The sequence below is a fragment of the Scylla paramamosain genome, chromosome 12, assembly GCF_035594125.1.
Source record: "Scylla paramamosain isolate STU-SP2022 chromosome 12, ASM3559412v1, whole genome shotgun sequence".
Classification (NCBI taxonomy): domain Eukaryota; kingdom Metazoa; phylum Arthropoda; class Malacostraca; order Decapoda; family Portunidae; genus Scylla; species Scylla paramamosain.
The window spans coordinates 4,100,001-4,118,967 of NC_087162.1; the positions used below are offsets into that span (position 1 = coordinate 4,100,001).

At 37.6% G+C, this 18,967-nt stretch overlaps 2 protein-coding genes across 4 annotated transcripts; one reads left to right on the forward strand and one right to left on the reverse strand.

The window, feature by feature from the left end:
* Positions 1-1,049: 1,049 nt before the first annotated feature.
* LOC135105549 (transcription factor A, mitochondrial-like) lies at positions 1,050-11,404 on the forward strand. 3 transcript variants are annotated; one of them, XR_010270898.1, is made up of 7 exons: positions 1,050-1,177; positions 2,343-2,488; positions 4,171-4,273; positions 6,010-6,214; positions 7,400-7,524; positions 8,928-9,811; positions 10,911-11,404. XR_010270898.1 is itself a non-coding variant. In XM_064013758.1 (6 exons), exons 1-6 carry the CDS (start codon positions 1,101-1,103, stop codon positions 9,019-9,021), a joined length of 750 nt encoding a protein of 249 aa, XP_063869828.1. In that variant the 5' UTR covers positions 1,050-1,100; the 3' UTR covers positions 9,022-10,238. The 3 variants fall into 3 exon arrangements, 1 of the variants encoding a protein (XP_063869828.1); XR_010270897.1 differs by having other exon boundaries at positions 10,961-11,404; XM_064013758.1 differs by lacking the exon at positions 10,911-11,404 and having other exon boundaries at positions 8,928-10,238.
* A 1,143-nt stretch (positions 11,405-12,547) lies between these two features.
* Positions 12,548-18,842, reverse strand: LOC135105548 (uncharacterized). Its single transcript, XM_064013757.1, has 4 exons — positions 18,620-18,842; positions 16,425-16,521; positions 14,861-14,985; positions 12,548-13,213 (listed from the first exon to the last, which is right to left on the reverse strand). Exons 1-4 carry the CDS (start codon positions 18,697-18,699, stop codon positions 12,709-12,711), a joined length of 807 nt encoding a protein of 268 aa, XP_063869827.1. The 5' UTR covers positions 18,700-18,842; the 3' UTR covers positions 12,548-12,708.
* Positions 18,843-18,967: the final 125 nt, after the last annotated feature.

The window sequence follows — 18,967 nt, forward strand, 5'->3', positions numbered from 1 at the left end:
CTCCTTCCTGTGACTTGGACTTTTTCAAGAAAGAAGTTTCAAGACTCTTATCCTCTCTTATTTGTTCATTCTATCTGACGTCGCCTTGAGAACTGGCATTTAAGTGAGCCTTTTTCTTTTTATTATAAAGTTTTTTGCTCTTGACCAGTAACCCTCTTCCATAAAATAAATAAATAAATGAATAAATAAAAATAACAAAGAAAATCACTTCAGTCCAGCATAAAGTTTATTTACATTCACTTATTTTATCACTCAGTGTCGTCTTTTTATTTCCTTGCTGTCTGCGTCATTTGAAATAATTGCACAATATTCCCTCAATCCTGTTTTAACCCACTGACATGAACAAGGTGAAACAAACTGACCGTGCGCACATTATTTAACGTCTCAGTTGAGTGTGTAAATCTTTGGACCGAGGACGCGGAACAGATGGATAATATATATATATATATATATATATATATATATATATATATATATATATATATATATATATATATATATATATATATATATATATATATATATATATATATGTGTGTGTGTGTGTGTGTGTGTGTGTGTGTGTGTGTGTGTGTGTGTGTGAAAAGATAGATAGATCGGGAGAGAGAGAGAGAGAGAGAGAGAGAGAGAGAGAGAGAGAGAGAGAGAGAGAGAGAGAGAGAGAGAGAGAGAGAGAGAGAGAGAGAGAGAGAGAGAGAGAGAGAATTACGAAAAAAAAATAGTAATAAGAAAATTGTAGAAGAAGAAGAAGAAGAAGAAAAGAAGAAGAAGAAGAAGAAGAAGAAGAAGAGGAAGAAGAAGAAGAAGAAGGAGAGGAAGATGATGATGATGATAATGATGATGATGATGGTGATGATGATGACGATGGTGATGATAATGATGATGATGATGATGACGAAGATCATGAACAAGAATAAGAAAGAAGAAGAAGAAGAAGAAGAAGAAGAAGAAGAAGAACTAGCACAAGAACAGAAAGAACAAGAAAATAATCAACATCAATAAAAAAGAGCCAATGTAGGAAAGGAAGCCGTTACAAAGCCCCTCCATAACCGTCGGCCTGCTGCTGCTGACGATGATTCCTGATGCTGTAAACACTAAACATGGCGTTGGCTCGGCTCTGCGTGGTCCACCAGTCCTTCCTCGGCAGGGCTTTATTTAGACACGCAGAGGCCCCTGGGTATGTGCAACGCTCATCTACAGTCCTGGAGGGCCCTGGAAGTGAATGTCAATAGTGAAATGTCAATTAAATGATAGATAAGTCCATGTGTTGTATTGGGAGTTTGGTGTTGCAAGATTTGAATTGTTTGTGTTTGTCATTCGTTTTTATTCACCGTCTGGGTGTTATTTTGGTAGGGCGTGTGATGGCTAGGGTGTGGGGTGTCTGGCATTGCAGGAGGCGTGGTGTCAGAGCTGGGACGGACGTATATTTTGGGAACGCTTCAGTATTAAGGCTTTAGTGTTGTGTGGGTTGGGCATGTCTCAGTAGCTCTGCCCTGAGCGAGGGCAAGGCTGCGCTGTGTTATCTGTATTTAGGTTATTAATTTTACAAATATATATATTTTCTGTAGTGTTTTAAGAGCTGTGATAATTGCAGGATATGCATGGCCCGGCACCGGTGCTTGGTATCCCGTTAAAGGGACGTTTCCCGTCTAAATAGAACAAAAAAAGGTTTTTAGAAAGTTATCACATTAGCTCAAGCCACACCAAATTTTATGCACAAAAATAGTTAAATCCTTGAGGTACCTTACACCTCAAGTTGGAAAAAATTAGACTTGTCAGTCTGTGACAGTCTTAACATAGGCTGCTAGTGAACCCATCCTTTGCCTCTTCCTTGTACAGCATCTCCCTCAACACTCCCAGAAGTCATCTACACTATCTCACTGGTACTTATGGCTTGCTCAAGCACTACCAAAGAGGAGAAATTTTAGAATAAGGGTGATGCAGTGGCAATGTTAGGTAGACAGGGGCATCCTGATCACCTCTAGTGCAGTGGCTAGGTAGGAAAATGTTCAGAGTTACTCTTGTGCCAAGCCTCTTTTATTACTTAGCTCTGCTACTCACAGAATTGAATTTTCTGGTTCACCTGTATGAAAATGATAGCTACTTAATTATTTCCTTAGGCAAGAACAGAGCTATCAAAGTACACTTTTTCTTACCTCTACTGAATAAGTTTTGTCAGGTAGCAGATTTAATGCTTGTTATAATCCTGGAATCCATAAACATGACTAACAAAGTATACATGCATTTCAGTATACACAATAACAGACAAGGTCCTGAAAGTAACCAGTTTGCTGTAGACCAATGCTGTATAAAGTAATAATTCAAAAGTTTTATCTTCACAGAGTGCTGTCGGTGGCATACAAACAGAGTGTGGCACAACAGCTTGGCCTGCCAGAGCCCCCCAAGCGTCCCCTTGCACCTCACGTTCGCTTCATTAAGGACCGAATTGAAGAATTTAATAAAAAGTATCCCAACTTGACAAATCAAGGTATTACTTGTTAAATTTTTATACTGAATGAAATATTAACATGTAATTGATAGTATCTTTTGGTGTGATGCATTATGCAAGTTCTTAGGAGCAGATGACTGGGCACTGCATCCACCTGTGTTTTTTGTCTTATTCCTGTTCCCTAAGAATTCCCTCTAGGAACTGGTTATGCCAGAAGTTACTTATTTGTGTCCTTCTTTATTTCTTTGTTTATTTTAATCCTTTAGTTCTTTCCTCTTTCACTGTCACATACTGTATCTAGTTATCTGTACCATACCACAAGGAAAGTGTACCACATAGTGCTACAAAGATGAGATGTATACATTTCTACAACATTATCTCTGCTCCCTAGAAGGTTCTTAGTGGATATCCATGCTAATGTTCAAGAAACTTGTCTAAAGACAAGTATGGTAGTCATTTAAGAAGTAGGAAATATCTTTTTTCTTTTCTTTTTCATTGTCCTGAAATTATCATTTAGCAATTATGAGTTAAACCAAATTATATTTAAATCTTCTGATTTTAATAAAATTTAATAAAATAAATTTAATTTTTCCAATCTTGAATTGTAGATTACTTCATATTTAAAAATAATTAAAGGCTAATTGCATTTTTCTTATATTACAAAACTTTTTTTCATTGTAGTAGAAACTTGTGTATTCTTACTCTTGGTAGATAATGTCTTCAGGTATTGATCAGCCTATCCATATACCAGGCTGGCAGTCCCACATGGGGTGGCCTAGACAAAGCCCCCTTTGACTCATCCATCCATCATTCACACGCTAAGCCTCCTGGTGGAAAGGGATAGCCTTATGGATCACTCCACTACATCCCAGGAGCATAGGCATAGCACAGCTGGCCACATACTTCCATAGCAAGGCCCGGCAGCATACAGAGGTTTACCTCTGCTCCTTCATAATGAGACTTTTCCCCACCCTACAACTACTCCAATCCTTAGCCCACAGCAGATGCAGGGTACTTCTTACAGAGTCCCTCACACCCTAACTGTATTCTTACACCAATGGGCTCAGCAGTTGTGCCCCCACCCCTTCCCAGGAGCAGATGAGACAGCTTAATTTTCATGCATTCACCACTGCCACTCTCCATTCATCTCTATCACACAAAATCATTCTTGCTGCACAGTTACTTTTCTCATTCAGTGCCCTCTTCACACAGTTCATCCCTTTCAGGTGTGACCTCATTTTTCTTTTTACTAGTTTACTGCCCTCAGTTTTCTCTACATGCACAAACCATCTTGACACACACTAATCGACCCACCCAGCCAACTCTCAAAACACCAATGCTTCTTACCACCTCACTTTCTATTCTGGCGCTCCATGTTAAAACACCAGTGCTTCTTACCACCTCACTTCCTATTCTGGCCCTCCATGTTACTCCACACATTCCTCAAAGACTGTGTTTCCATTACATTTAGTTTCCCTTCCACTATTAACATATTTCTTGTTTTGGCACCATACAGCACAGTGGTCAGGTATTGCTAGTGATAAAATGTATATGAAAGCAGGTACCTAATATTCAGAATCAGAAGGCTTGTTCCTGTATAGCTTTTATTTTCATTAATTAATTTATTTTTCATAGCAAGATAATTTCAGTTATTTATCTGTTATGTTAGGTACATTACAGCAAAATATTCAAAATGAACAGTTGTGCTTTTATATTTTCAGAGGTATTTGCCAAAACCCTGGATCACTGGAAATCTCTCAATTCTTTGGAGAAAAGTAAATGGACTTCTGAATATAATAGAGAAAGAGAAGTTTATAATGCAGTGTAAGTAGAAAAAAATGCTCTGTCATCTAGGAATCTTTTTTATATAAATATGAACACTGATAATAAGTTTTGTAGAAAGAAGCATGCTGAGAAGCATATTCTCCAAATACTAATTTCTGCTCCATGCAGCAAAAAGTTACTGTCACAGGCGTAGAGAGAAATAAGTGATAAAGAATGATGAACAGGGCTGGTTTGTCTCCCAGCAATGTAGCCTCAGCTGCATTGGTACTAGAGGCAGTAAGGCTCCTAAAGGTTTAGCAGGTAATAAGGTTTTGTTAATTGAGCAGTTGATTTTAAAAAATAAATAAATAAATAAAATATGAATGAATAAATAGATAACTATTTACAAACTACCTATGTAGTCAAAAATATTTTGGTAAATGTGTGAAGTCATCACTAACAATAGCATACACCTTTTCTGGAATTCTAAGCTATTGCTGGTGTTGCTTATGCCTAAAGCCAGCCCTGGTGGTGAAAGTAATTCAAGGAAATAAACTCTTAAAGGCCCCACCACACCAGAGGCAGCCCTTACTACATGCAGCAGGTTCTCAACACGTTCAGAAAAATTTTGAGGACGTAATGGAGACGTGGTGGAAATGCAAAATCTCTCCACTGCTACATATCTACCAAGCCTTTACTGCGTACCTCCCTTGACCTTACTATGATATTACTGGGTACAATCAGGTTTAACTATGTGCATAACACGCGTGTGATTAGGCTCCCGCCACGCGCCCAACTGGTGCGCAGTACACTCATGTAATGCTAGTAGGATGCGCTGCTTCCTGTCACTTCAGGTCTCCCCTCTCTTCTCTCCTCAGTGGTTCTCCAGCTGCTGTACAGTCATCCTCAGTTAACTTCAGACTTTCCATCACTCTTTGGTAATGACCAAACTGGAGCCTGCTTTCTAGATTTAACCATTCTCTGACTCAGCATGCTCTGTCTTTTCTCCTTCTTTTTATCCGTCTTCTCTTAGCCAGCAAAACAGCAGCAACATTAGCATCCAGCACAGCCAGTTGTCCATGGAGCAGGACCATCTGGTGCAGGATTTGTGGACTCATGATGCTCAGGAACCAAAATGAGAGTGGTAACTCATGAGCAGGTGTAGCTCCTCCCTATTCCCACCACCCAGTCAACCAAGTCCTCGCTGTGTTGGTAATGTGTCAACCAAGTCCTCGCTGCATCCCTAATACGTCAACCCGGTCTGCCTAGGTCAGCAGACGGTCCATTACATGTCCTCAATTTTCTATGCTCTCGCTATATAAATTTTGAGCAGTATCAAAACCCTTCCACGTCCATGCCGTCTTCATGGTCCTCATTGCGTCCAAGCTGGTCCTCGCCGCGTTCATGCCCGTCCTCAACACGTCCTGGCGATTTTTGCAGGACATAGTAAGGACGTGCTCTGGTGTGATGAGGGTACCCCATAAGAGGAGGCTTCAGTAAAAGTTTGCTAGAATTTTTTTTCTGTTCATATAATTTGAATTTTGTGGAATATCCTTGGAATATAAGGTGTTGGTATGTTTCAGTGGATTTTTATGAGGTTGAAAATTTAGCCTTGTTACTTAAGATGTCCACTGAAACTTTATAAGAAAGTAAATTTATTTATTTCTCAATTCATCTTTCAGTATTTGAAGTTCAAGTTTTAGTGTAGATATTTAAGTTGAGAGTAAACTCAGGTAATGTCTTTGTAATAATTCTTTTTAACATAGTAATTGAATTATATATTTATATACTTTTAGATATAAAGCATATGTTCAGAAGCTGAGCCCATCTCAGCTGGAGAGCATAAAGGCACTGAAGAGAAAACGTTCTGAGGACAAGGCAAAGCGAACATCGAGACGAGATAAGAAAAGAGAGAGTGAGGATCTGGGCAAACCTAAGTACCCGGGCAATGCTTTCTTTCTCTACATATCCACACTTCAACGGGGAGATTCAACTGGAAAGGTATGTCATAGATTTCCTCTAAAATTCGCTGCAGTTAACATATTGTATCAGGTGACTCACTAGATAATGTGACATATTTGAACTTAAGTCCATTATTTCACATTGCATGCAAAATCTGCTCTGTTTATTCCTATGTGTTCTTTATTCCTTCTGTAGTTGCACACACCTGCTGGGTTGGAAGAATACTGCCATCATATTCCATATGCATAAAAGGCAACTGGCAAGGAGCTGAGCTATGTTTTCATTACCATATTGAGACAAGATGAGACATGACATCTTGTCTGGATTACTTTCCTTTAGGGGAATCTCAGCCTGGTACATAGATATAGATTACTTGCAAAAGATGTGAGAAAAGAAAAAAGTAGGTACATATCATGTCCATACCATGAAAACCATGTTCAGGAAGGCAACATTTCTGGCAATTCAAGGAATGTTTAGTGCAAGCAATCTTCCACTGGAGATGTGGAAGAAATTGAGTAATGTGGCACATTTATCTGGCAATGTGCATCATCAAGATCAGGAAAGAGCTTTGGCAGGGAGGATCATGGGAATAGTTGGCAGGATCATGAAACAATAGTCAACTTATCACTTCATAATATGAAAGTGATTAAAAATTTCATTGTGTACACTAATATATAGTACTTCAGAAATGTGTTCATAGAATGAAACACCAGAAAAAATGACATGATTATTTAAAAGGGCCACTCAGGAAGTATTTATGGGTTGTCAATAAAGTAGAAGAAACATTTAGAAATTTTATTAGTGTACTTGAAGTATTTTGGAGAGACCAAAGGAAGTGTAGGACTTAACAGCGTGAAGTGGAATGTCATAAAGTAATTTCTCCGAAAGTAAGAGTAAGAATATATTTATTTTGGAGAACATAACTGTGACTATGGAAGGTCAAAGGAAAAATCATGTGATGAATATAACAGAGGAGTGTTAAGGAATAATTGTGATGGATAAATTTCTTGAACCAGAAACTGAAAAGCTTAATACAGAGGAATTTGTATTCAGTAAGGATAAATTTGTAATATATATATATATATATATATATATATATATATATATATATATATATATATATATATATATATATATATATATATATATATATATATATATATATATATATATATGTTACATGCTCTTGTGTTCATTATTACATTAAATACTGTTTTCACATAGGAGTTTGTAAAAGAAGCAGCCCAAAGCTGGCACTCATTGCCAGAAAGAAAACAGCAAGTGTACCGAGAAAAGGCCAAGAAGATGCTGGAGGAATACCATGAGGAGCTGCTTCAGTGGGAGGCAAAGTGAGTCACATGCACATTTCCTGATTTTAGCCAACATAGTCATAAGTGTCTCTGTAGATTTATATTTTGTGTATATTATAATGTCTTGTGGTTTATTGTTTATCACAGATCTGTTGGATAGTTTGCTGAATTTTTTGTAGTTTTGTATTTAATTGCTGCTGTACTGAATTGGATTCCCTTATTCTTCATTTTTATCAAATGACATTCAGCTTGTTTAGGAATCAACTTGTTATATTAAAAAGGAAAAGAGAACACTTTAGTCAGGTAATCACTAACACATTCGGGAGGTTCTGCTAATGGCCTACATGCGATGTGATGTGCGTTAAAGTTAATAATGAAAGCTGTGGCAGAAAATGACTATTGTTCTGACCTGGATGAGTTAGGCCCTCCCCAAAATTTAAGAAAAATATTTCCATACTATCTACAACACTACATTATATATATATATATATATATATATATATATATATATATATATATATATATATATATATATATATATATATATATATATATATATATATATATATAACTGAAGGTAACAGATACATAAGAACTAATAAAATGTTAATTAATAAAAACTGATGCATTACAGTAACAATCATTAAGAACCACGCCAGGCACAGCTGATGAATGCTCACCGTTGATATTGCCTCATACATTTCACAGCTGGTGTTCATACTCCATGTTATTTGGGTGCAGAGGTGTGGCCTTCATCAGTAAATACAAATGATAAGCACTTTTCTAATAGTGTAAGTAGGGGTGACCTTATTCCTGCAGGTTGTCAGAGAATTACAAAGTTGCCAAGCACACAAGATCAGTCTCTAAACTGACGTCACGGTGGGTGGCAGTGATGCCCCACTCCCTACCCCTGCATAAGTGTTACTCTACCCTGCATTATGGGCTTCTCTGCAGCTTGTGGTGGTTTTCAGCATTTAGTCTTCCGTCGGTCTTAGTCCTTTGATATGCTAAGAATCCATCAGTCGGCAGGTTTCATTAAAAGACAAAGCAGATCATATGACTTAGCATTCAGGGAAAGTATAACAAACAGAAGTGAGTGAAGGTTAGTTGACTTCTGTATGATACTGTATGACCCTTAGTATTAAACATGATTCACTTTAGCGTATTGTGCATTACTGGCAAGCTGACTGTGCTAAAACTATATCAGATTCTGTGATGATTGTGATTATGATAATGTGATTGATTGGAGATTGTGGTCAAGCACAGTAGAAAGAAAATAAAGAAAATCCTTTGTGTATTTTTACAATGTGTAACTACAAGGTTTAACGGTCTGTTGCATTTCAAATCTCTGTTCAGCATGTTTACTTTTGATATTTTTTTTTTTTATCTATTTTTTTTACTTTTATTTTAGTTATTCACTATTATTTTATGTCTTTTCCCAGAATGGTGCAGAAAGGGAGGTTAGACCTTGTGCGGACAAACCAACTTGGAGGAGAGCTTCGGGATGGGATCCGAGGACGTAAAAAGCAAAATTAGGGACTCGCCTCAGGTGGTGGTGAGAGGGAGGCTGACCCATCTTGGCCGTCGGTGGAGAGGGAGAGGCATGGTGTGTCATTAGAGTTAGGCAGGGCAAACTCTACTAAAGTTCAAGGAAAAGGAAAGAAAAATAAAGATCTGTCATCATTACCATCATCTCTTCACCTGACACCCAATGTAGGTCAGAAGAGAAGGCCCAAAAAACAAAAAAAGAATGATAAAAGACAGACTGGTGTAACTACAACTCAAGTAGGTGAAGATGGATCTGGTGTTGATAGATATTTATTGCCAAGTAGAAGGAAAGTAAGGAACAAAAGTGAAGTAACAGATCATTCTTCACTTCATGTAGTTCCCACACTATCACCTGATGAAATTTCACCGAGTAGTCTTTACAGAGATATTTCTCAGTTCAGAGAAATTAGGTACCTTAATTTGTTTTGCTGGATAAGATCAGTGTATGATTATAAAAGATTTTGTTCACTATTAACTGAATTGGAAGTTAAAGAGCTTGCATCAGTGTATCATAAAAAATATTTGGTCATTTCACATGTAAGAATTTCAAAAAGTACACTGAAAGAAAGCAGTATTGGTGTAAAAGGTGAATATAATTTATTGGACAAAGAAAATGAAGGTGCAAGTATATTGGAAGCCAGTGTAGTCAATGGACAGTGGCCTGTCATTGCGGATGTTCATCGTGATGACTCGCTGGATCCTGATGTGTCAAGACAGTTTTCAGAGTCTGTCTCCACCTTGGCTCACCTTCCAGATAACTCCTTTCTTAATAATGAAGGTAAATACTGGAGTTCAGAGTATTTAGAAAATAGTTGTGCCAATTATTCTTGCTATATAGAAGAGGATCATGTTATGAGCACTGAGCCAAAGTTTTGCCTACACAGTAATGAGGAGAAGCCATTAGTGCTTTTCAGATCAGTCACTGTGGATGACCTGGATGAAGGACGTGGCAGTACAGAAGCAGCTTGCTTTGAGGAACATTTGTATTACTTGTTAAGACTTCATTCTATTTTTGAGTCACAATTCTCTCCTAATGCAAAACTTTGGTGGCAAGACATAGGTATCTTACATGTATATAATGTTGCCATAACAGGCATTTTTTTCTACTTTGTGATAACATGAGTGTACATCTTTGAATATAAAAAATCCATAAAGAAACACTTTTTTATAGTGCACTTCTGCTTTAAATGACACTGACATAAAATTGTAATGTTTTCCTTTATACCATTTGATATAACAGTCTGTTGGTTTAGTGACTATCATGCTTGGCTCATAACCAAGAAGTCCCTAATTTGAACCCTTAGGATAGATAGAGACAAAGTGGGGTTTGTCTTCTACACAGTAGCCTCGGTTCACCTAGCCATGAACAGGTACAGTGTGTAAACCAAGGAACTGTGACCTTGCTTCCTCATAGGAACAGAAAGATAGGAAACCTATACTTCTATGTGTGTATGTTGAGTGCAGATTTAGTGTGTGTGTGTGTGTGTGTGTGTGTGTGTGTGTGTGTGTGTGTGTATATATGATTCACCTATGGTTGTCTGCTGGTCACCCAGCCAGCTGTTCCCCTATGGAAAGAGCTCAGAGCTCATAGTGACCGATCTTTGGGTAGGACTGAAACCACTCACACACCACACACTAGGACAGCAAGGTCACAACCCCTTGGGTTACATCCTGTATCTACTTGCTGCTAGATGAACAGGGGCTACACATTAAGAGGCTTGCCCATTTGCCTCGCTGTGCCTGGGATTCAAACCCGGGCCTTCTTGGTTGTGAGCCAAGCATGCTAACTACTACACTACGTGGAGTGTGTGTGCGCGTGCATTTGGATTTCCTGCAAATATGAATGATCTGTGTCATACGTATTTTATCAATTTCAGGGATAATGCAAGAACAAACTGAGAACTCATATTTATGTTATCACTCACAGGTCTGGCTGTGAAAACCAGGTAAGTATTGGGTCATGAATGTATGAAAGAATAGCAGAGTTCTAGTTTTGTGAATTAAGTAAAAATAATGTTTTGTACTGAATGAAACCTTGTACATATTTATTAATCAAGAAATCAATTAGTTTTAACTGGATTATTGTGTCAATACCTCTGCGAGCTTAGCCATCAGCTAGCTTTGAGCCCAGCCTTGACCTGCATGGTGGAGTTTCATGTGTTGACTCTACTGGACAGCAGCAACCTTCAGAAAGTATCAAACTGTTGTGGTGCTGCGTTGTGTTCCCTTGGACTGCTTTGAGTTATGATAAATCTGTATGACTTCCATATCCTAACTAAGAAAAGACTGGCACATTTACCTCATGGTGTGGTAACCAGTCTGGTGCAGAGATAAACATGTTTAGCTGTATGCTTGATGAAGGGATCATGATGTTAGAAGGTTTCATAAACCCTCGCTGATTAATTCCAGTGCACTGGTGCTTAGCCATCTGATGCTTGACACTAGATTTTTTCAAAATGAGTATGTAGTATTGTCAGTTTGTGCAGAAGATTGAAAAATCTGCAAGTCTGCAGGTTAGTAGTATTTCTATCCATACTCTAAGACATGGATACTAAATAGTAACTGAAAAAATGTTTAGTTTTATTGAACTTTATTGATTGGTCAATGAATCTGATCCTCTTAAGTTTAAAAATTCATGGAGAAAATTGCATGTGTGCTCAGTTTTGGTCTTCAGATAATGGTGGTATGTTCTTGAACATTCATCTGAAAAGATTCTTGAATTTTTGGTATTCTCTTTTCAGTGAGTTTTGGACACTAATTGGAATAGTTAAGTTTTTCACAACAGATTCAGGCCTGAAATTCTCTTCAAGAATTTCAAGTATTTCATTTACTCCTTTAGAGTCCCAAAAGCTGTCAGTGCAACTGCATATGTATTATTGTATTCATGCTGAAGTGTGTTTCAAACAAGTTATTGGCTATCTAATTTTTCAAGTTTATATATGGTAATTTTAAGTAACCCAATGATTTGTTACAGTCATCACTAAATAACTATACTTGGATATTTCCCTTGACTCATCACAAGTAGATAATTGAAAACAAATCATTGTATTACTGTAGATCTGTTGCAGTGTTTATGAAATGAGTTATGTGCCATCTTAGAGGACTACTGAAAAAAAAAATGAAATTAAAACTTTTCCCATATTCATGTTTACAGGAAAAGAGTAATAGCACTAAAATTACTAGAAGTAATTATCAATTGATTATCTTCATTGTCATTTTTGCAGCACTAACAAAAATTTGAAGTTAGAAATCTTTGTTTTATCACTATTAAACTTGTAAAAATTGTTTGCAAATGAAGTGCTTCAGTGGGTAAGATAAATTATACTACTGTGGTTGTGGTATTTAAAAAAAAATGTCAAAGCAAAAAATACATATTATAATCTAGATAATAAAGGAAACTAAATAAGGGTGGAAGGTGTGTACACCAGGAAAAAAAAAAACCTGGAGCTTGAGTGATGAAGCATACATATGACCTATCATGACCATCTATTCAGGAAATTAATGAAGCACAATAGAGTACATATGTATCATATTTCTAAAATATGTACAATTTTTGACAAACCATGAGAAAGAGAGAGAGAGAGAGAGAGAGAGAGAGAGAGGCAACAATAGTAACAATGTTGCCTTTAAAATCATTAACAATAATAATATTAAATATTTAGTTGTTTTTAAATTTCACCATGAAAATGACTTTATTTTCTTTGTTATAATAATTTGTTTTTGTTTACTCCTAAAGGGTTTTGTACTTGACTCTGAAGACTGTACTGACAAATTTCTTATCACAGCTTCCTCTATGTGTAAGTTTTCTTCTTTTTGTGTCTCTTTTATTGATTTGTGTAACTTTTCTTCCTTTTCTGGCTCTTTTATTGATTTGTGTAACTTTTCCTCCTTTTGAGTCTCTATTGATTTGTGTAACTTTTCTTCCTTTTCTGTCTCTTTTATCAATGTATTTTTTTCCTCCTCTACTCTATCCTTTATCAATGCCTCTGTTCCATCCTTTATCAGCTTAATATCTGATTTCTCTTCTTCCATTACATGAGACACATTTTCTTCAGTTGTCACCATGGAGTCTTGATCTTGATCCATTTCAGCTGCCCAACTTCTTTCAATGGCCAAGTTTTTGCCATCTGTCAGCTGATGGTGTCTTTGTACCACATCCCTGTGACCACTCTGCTGCATCCTGAGTGTGGAGGTTTTATTAGTTTAAAACACTACTGATGTAATACTTACGTGATCATCATCATCATCATTTTTGTTTAACCTCCACATTTTCCCATTAGGGTGGGGTTGGATGGGCGATAACTGCTTTCCACAACTGGCGATCTTGTGCCATATGTTCTATTCCCAGCAAATTCATATCCTCTGTCACACACTTCCTCCACTTTTTCTTTGGCCGTCGGCCTCCAACCCTCACTTCCTCCACCTCGCTCGACACCCCTCCCTCTGCCCTTCTCATATCCGAACCATCTCCATCTTCTCTTCCTCAGCTCAACAGAAAGGTCTTCAACTCCACACATCTCTGCCACCTCATTGCTAGACCTCCCATCTTGCCACCTCACTCCTGCCATGTATCTCAGCATCCTTCGGTCACAGCTATGTAGAATATCTGTCAGTCTGTTTGTCAGTGCCCATGTTTCTGCTCCATACAGAAGAGCAAATCTGACACAAGCTACGTATACCCTTCCCCAGATCCTCAATTTTATGCTGTGGTTCACCAATAAACTGGCAATTTCTTGCCATCTTCCCCATGCAGCTGCTATTCTTGCCCTTACTGCTCTCTCTAGACCCACTTCACAGTCCAACATATCTCCCAAGTAGCAGAACTGTTGTACTTCCTCAAACACACCTCCATTCACCTCCAACTCAACATCCTCATCATCACCACTGCCACCACCACCCTCCTCCCACACACATCTTGGATATACAAAGTTCTGTGCCCCTCTGAGATTCCTCAGACCTGAGCATCATTGGTGACACCATTTATTACACCTAGTACACAACACTGAGTTTGCTCCCACTCCTCTTCTACAACATCCACATGGCCATTTTCCTGACTGAATTCTTTCTCTAGCTTCATTTCCAGTCACCATTAGTTTTGTCTTCTTCATGTTTATTTTCAGTCCCCTCTGCTCCATCCCCTCCTTCCACCTATTAAACATGTCAGTCACCTGGTGTGCTTGGTTAACACTAAGAGATCTCTAATCTGAGACAAATGCTGTGGCCCTGTTCATTTTGCAGAGAAAAGATACAGGATATAGTGAAGCTGTGGTCTTGTAAATGGGCCAGATTGAAAGGCCACCAATTATGGTCAGTGTGTGAGAAAGGAAGCCAAGTGTGTGTTAGCAGTCTAATTAACTAAAACTAATAATTTAATAGGGAATTGTAGGTCATGAATAAAGGTCTGTTTCTCTTTTGCACTATCACATCATAACTCAGCACCTTGCACCTTTTCTCTACTCTGCTTCAGCAAATTATAGAAGTGTTGATTTTATTTCTCATCATAAGTACATATCAGTTTATCAGTTGAAAACATAAACTACATATTAATTGTGCAATATTACCAAGCAAATGCATGTTACTGAAAAACAAACGAGCATTTAACAATAAGACAAAATGTAACTTTTTTTCTTTTCTTAAGAAATTAAATTGTGAGGAAAAGCAAGATAAAATAAAAATATAAAAATTGCCTTATTTTCTAGGGCTTAAAAATGCATACATTTCCATTGGTTAGTCATAGTAGATGCACACAGATTACACATACTAGCAAAATGTCAGTAATTCAATAAGAAATAGACAGAATAACTTAAGTGAAAAGAAATTTGCTCACCTCATTTCCCATTTAGAAACTTCATCTTTATATTTCTTTTCCAGCTCTTTTGCTTTAAGTTGAAAAATTCTCTTGTCTTCCTGTGGCAGTTTATTCCATTTGCATGCTGCTTCATATATATAATTCTGGAATGGGAGTTAAAAACATTAGTTCATTACTGATATCTGTAAAAAGAGGAATTTGTGACCTACATCTTGTCTACTTTAATCAACAACCAGACTCTTTACTACAAATGTGCCCAATAATTTGTTTGGGCCCCAAAGATTTCTGGACTACAAAACAGGATATACATCCCACTCTTGGTGCTGCTGGCATTGGAGTGACTTTTCCAATGTTGTCAGAAGAGCCTACAGCAAAATTTCATTAAAAGATATCTCCTCACCATGAGATCATCACCAAACTGAACCACAGAATCTGAAGTAATTTACTTTTGTTATTATAAATTCTTTGTCATGCAGTTTTCTCGAGTTATACAAGGGAATAGGGTTCATAGTGTTTTTTTGAGGGGGGATAAAGTTTTACCATAAAATTTCAACTCCTTAAAATGTGATAACTGTAAACAAAGCATTCCTCATAAACTTTCTTGTTACTCATGTATTCATCTAACCATGTCATGGTGGCTGGCTGGCTTCACACTGATAAGTACATGTTCCAATTTACAGCAAACTGACAAACCCTGAAGTACAATACATAGTGGCAGTACTTATTTATAAGTGTTCTTTGATACATAGACAAGGAATAGTACAATCACTACAATGCACAAGAGAAAACATAAATCCATCATTTGCTGAATTTATTTACATATGGCTCTATATTAATATGTTCCTCAGATTTTAAACTTTCTGTACTAACGTATTTGTGTTATTGTACCACTGTAATCCATGTCTGATTCAGTGAGGAGAGAGGGGATGGTATTTATGATAACCAACCAGCTGCTGACTTTGTTTCTATCCAATCCAACAGTTCCATGATGATTTGCAAGACTCCTTCTGATGGCAAAAAACACTTTGGAAATGGAGATTTATCAGATGATACATTGAACATCTTTTACAATTCTGAATCTATTTTATATATATATATATATATATATATATATATATATATATATAGAGAGAGAGAGAGAGAGAGAGAGAGAGAGAGAGAGAGAGAGAGAGAGAGAGAGAGAGAGAGAGAGAGAGAGAGAGAGAGAGAGAGAGAGAGAGAGAGAGAGAGAGAGAGAGAGAGAGAGAGAGAGAGAGAAGGCTGCAGAAGACCTGAAGATGGTGTGTAAAAGAAGCCATGAGGATGAATTTTAGAAAAAAGATTATCAATAAATGCAAAAAGTGGGAGAGACTCATAAGTTGTCCTACCTAATAAGGGAAAATGAAACATAATGATAATTCTGATATTCATGCAAGTCTTTGTTAACTAATCCCTGGTGTAGAACTAGAAAACAAGAATCACAATTTTCATGGCTAGGTAGCAGTGCACAATGGGTAGACAAAGTTACCACAAAACACACCAGTAAAAAAGAAAACTACTAAATAAATGACAATGTATTAAAAGGTTACATGGTACACATTACCTTCAAGCTCTTCCCATCTCTTGCCTGTGTCTCAAGGAAGAGTGTAAAGGCATTCCCAGGACATAAGGGCTTTTCATTCTCAAAAGTCCCCTCACTCCTGGAAATCAAAAGGCATTTCAAATTTATAGAAATAATTCTGTTATAATTTTGAAATCATTAGTTTTGTACTTATATAGTAAAAAAAAAAAAAAAAATTGCATATCTCCCAAATTGAAATAAAATGAAAGTTTCAAAAATACTAAATGGGACTGAATATTTTTAGCTATTATGCAATGTCAGTACTATCTTGGGGTAATTGTCCAGAACACATTACATATGAATACAATGACTGCACCAATGTAAAATATATACAGCAATTGTAACACAAATGCTACATTCCACAAGCAAGGATTTTGATTTTCATGTTATATCAGCTTTTAGAACAACAAAGTAGGTGGCTCACTGCAAGATTCTGAGCTGGACATCACAAGTTTCTGAAGTGATCCGTGTTACAGTGAAATAACAAGTGGGAGACAAGCCTTACATGGACCCTCAATGGTAAGCAGCACTGTGGCAGGTATTTACAGGTTAGCCCATCCAATGGTAATATATAAGGGTACCCATCTCAAGGAGAAGAGAAAAAAAAAAAAAATCTCAGTGAAGTACCTTGGTCACATATCACCACAAATTGTTCATTCTTGAGATATCAATTTTTATCAAATTTATTGTTTCCTCCGCGTACCCATGTTACCTCCTGCCATGATGGTCTGCAGGCAGTGTCAGAAGGAAATGGAGTAAAGAGGGGTAAAGGAGAGGAAGAAGGGGGGTTAGAGGAGGGGACTTCACTAGCACATAACTTAGCTTCAGTTGTAGGTAAAATATTGGAGTCAATAATAATGAGGAACATTAGGGAACATTTAGACAAACATAACTTGATAAATCAGTCACAGCATGGCTTCACGAAGGGTAAGTCTTGCCTGACAAACTTGTTAAGTTTTTACAGTAAAGAGTACGAGGCAGTCGATATCTTATATCTGGACTTTAGTAAAGCATTTGACAAGGTACCCCATCAAAGGCTCCTGAGAAAGGTTAGGGCACACGGGATAGATGGGAAGGTGTTAAGGTGGGTAGGGTCATGGCTTAGCGATGGGCAACAAAGAATTGTAATAAATGGCTTGAAATCCAAGTGGGGTCATGTAATTAGTGGGGTGCCACAGGGATCAGTATTAGGGCCATTGTTATTTCTAATATATATCAATGACTTGGATAATGGAATTAGTAGTGATGTTAATAAATTTGCGGATGACACAAAAATAGGTAGATTAATTAGGTCAGAATCAGATGCCATCACCTTACAGGCAGATTTAGATAGGATGAATGAATGGACGGACAGATGGCAAATGCAATTTAATATCAATAAATGCAAAGTACTTAGCGTAGGTAGAGGAAACCCACAAAGAAGGTACAGGGTACGAGAAAGATTTAGGAGTTATAGTTAGCTCTGAACTCCGTCTAGAAAAACAGTGCATAGAGGCCAGAAACAGGGCAAATAGGGTACTAGGATTCATTTTTAGGAGTGTTAAAAGTAAAAGGCCGGAAGTAATATTAAAGTTATAACTGGTGCTGGTCAGACCTCATCTAGACTACGCTGTGCAGTTCTGGTCCTCACATTACAGGAGAGATATAGGTCTATTAGAATCAGTACAAAGGAGAATGACTAAAAGGATACAGGGGATGAGGAGTATTTCTTACGAGGCGAGAATGAAGCTGTTAAATTTACATTCTTTAGAAAGACGTGTTAAGATAGAAGTCTTTGAGTGGTATAAGGGTTATAACAAGGGGGATGTAAGCAAAATTCTTAGGATCAGCAACCTGGATAAAACAAGATATAACAGGTTCAAGCTTTGGGTGCTCAGAGGTAGGGGGATGTGAAGCCCCACCATTAGGTTACAAAATGCTAGGTTAGATTAGTTTATCTTGTGGGGGAGATCCAGGGAGGAGGGGACGATGCTCCACCCCCGCTAAGTAAGTTACAAAATGTTATGTTAGTTTACCTTATGGGGGTGTCCAGTAGTTTAGGTCGGGGTTGAGGGGGAAGTATTGGTTGAAACTGCAAATTTACCGATAATTCAAACACTGACTCATCGAGGCGTTATAACGACTAAGAGTGTGTGCCTTACTACGATCCTACAGAATCCATAAGTAGTGGTTCTTACTCTGTGGTCCTGCTGGCTGACCGCACCGTGCCCGCAGCTCGCAGGCAGCTGTGGGCCACAGAGAGTCTCCTCAAGGCCATAACTCCACAGGCACTGAGTTATTATGTTCTATAACACGGCAACTTCACCGAGGTCACGATTACATGCACCTCGATCCTTCACAGCCTGCCTTCAGCTCATGACGAATTGGTTTGTTGATGCTGATGATGATAGTGATAGAAATGTTCGATGCTTAGAACGGTATTAATCTTGATCTTTATGGTACAGATTTCCAATACGTATCACCATTGCTGGTGATAAGTCAAAGTCAAAAGGGAGTTTGATTATGGTTGTTAGGAAGGTACAGCA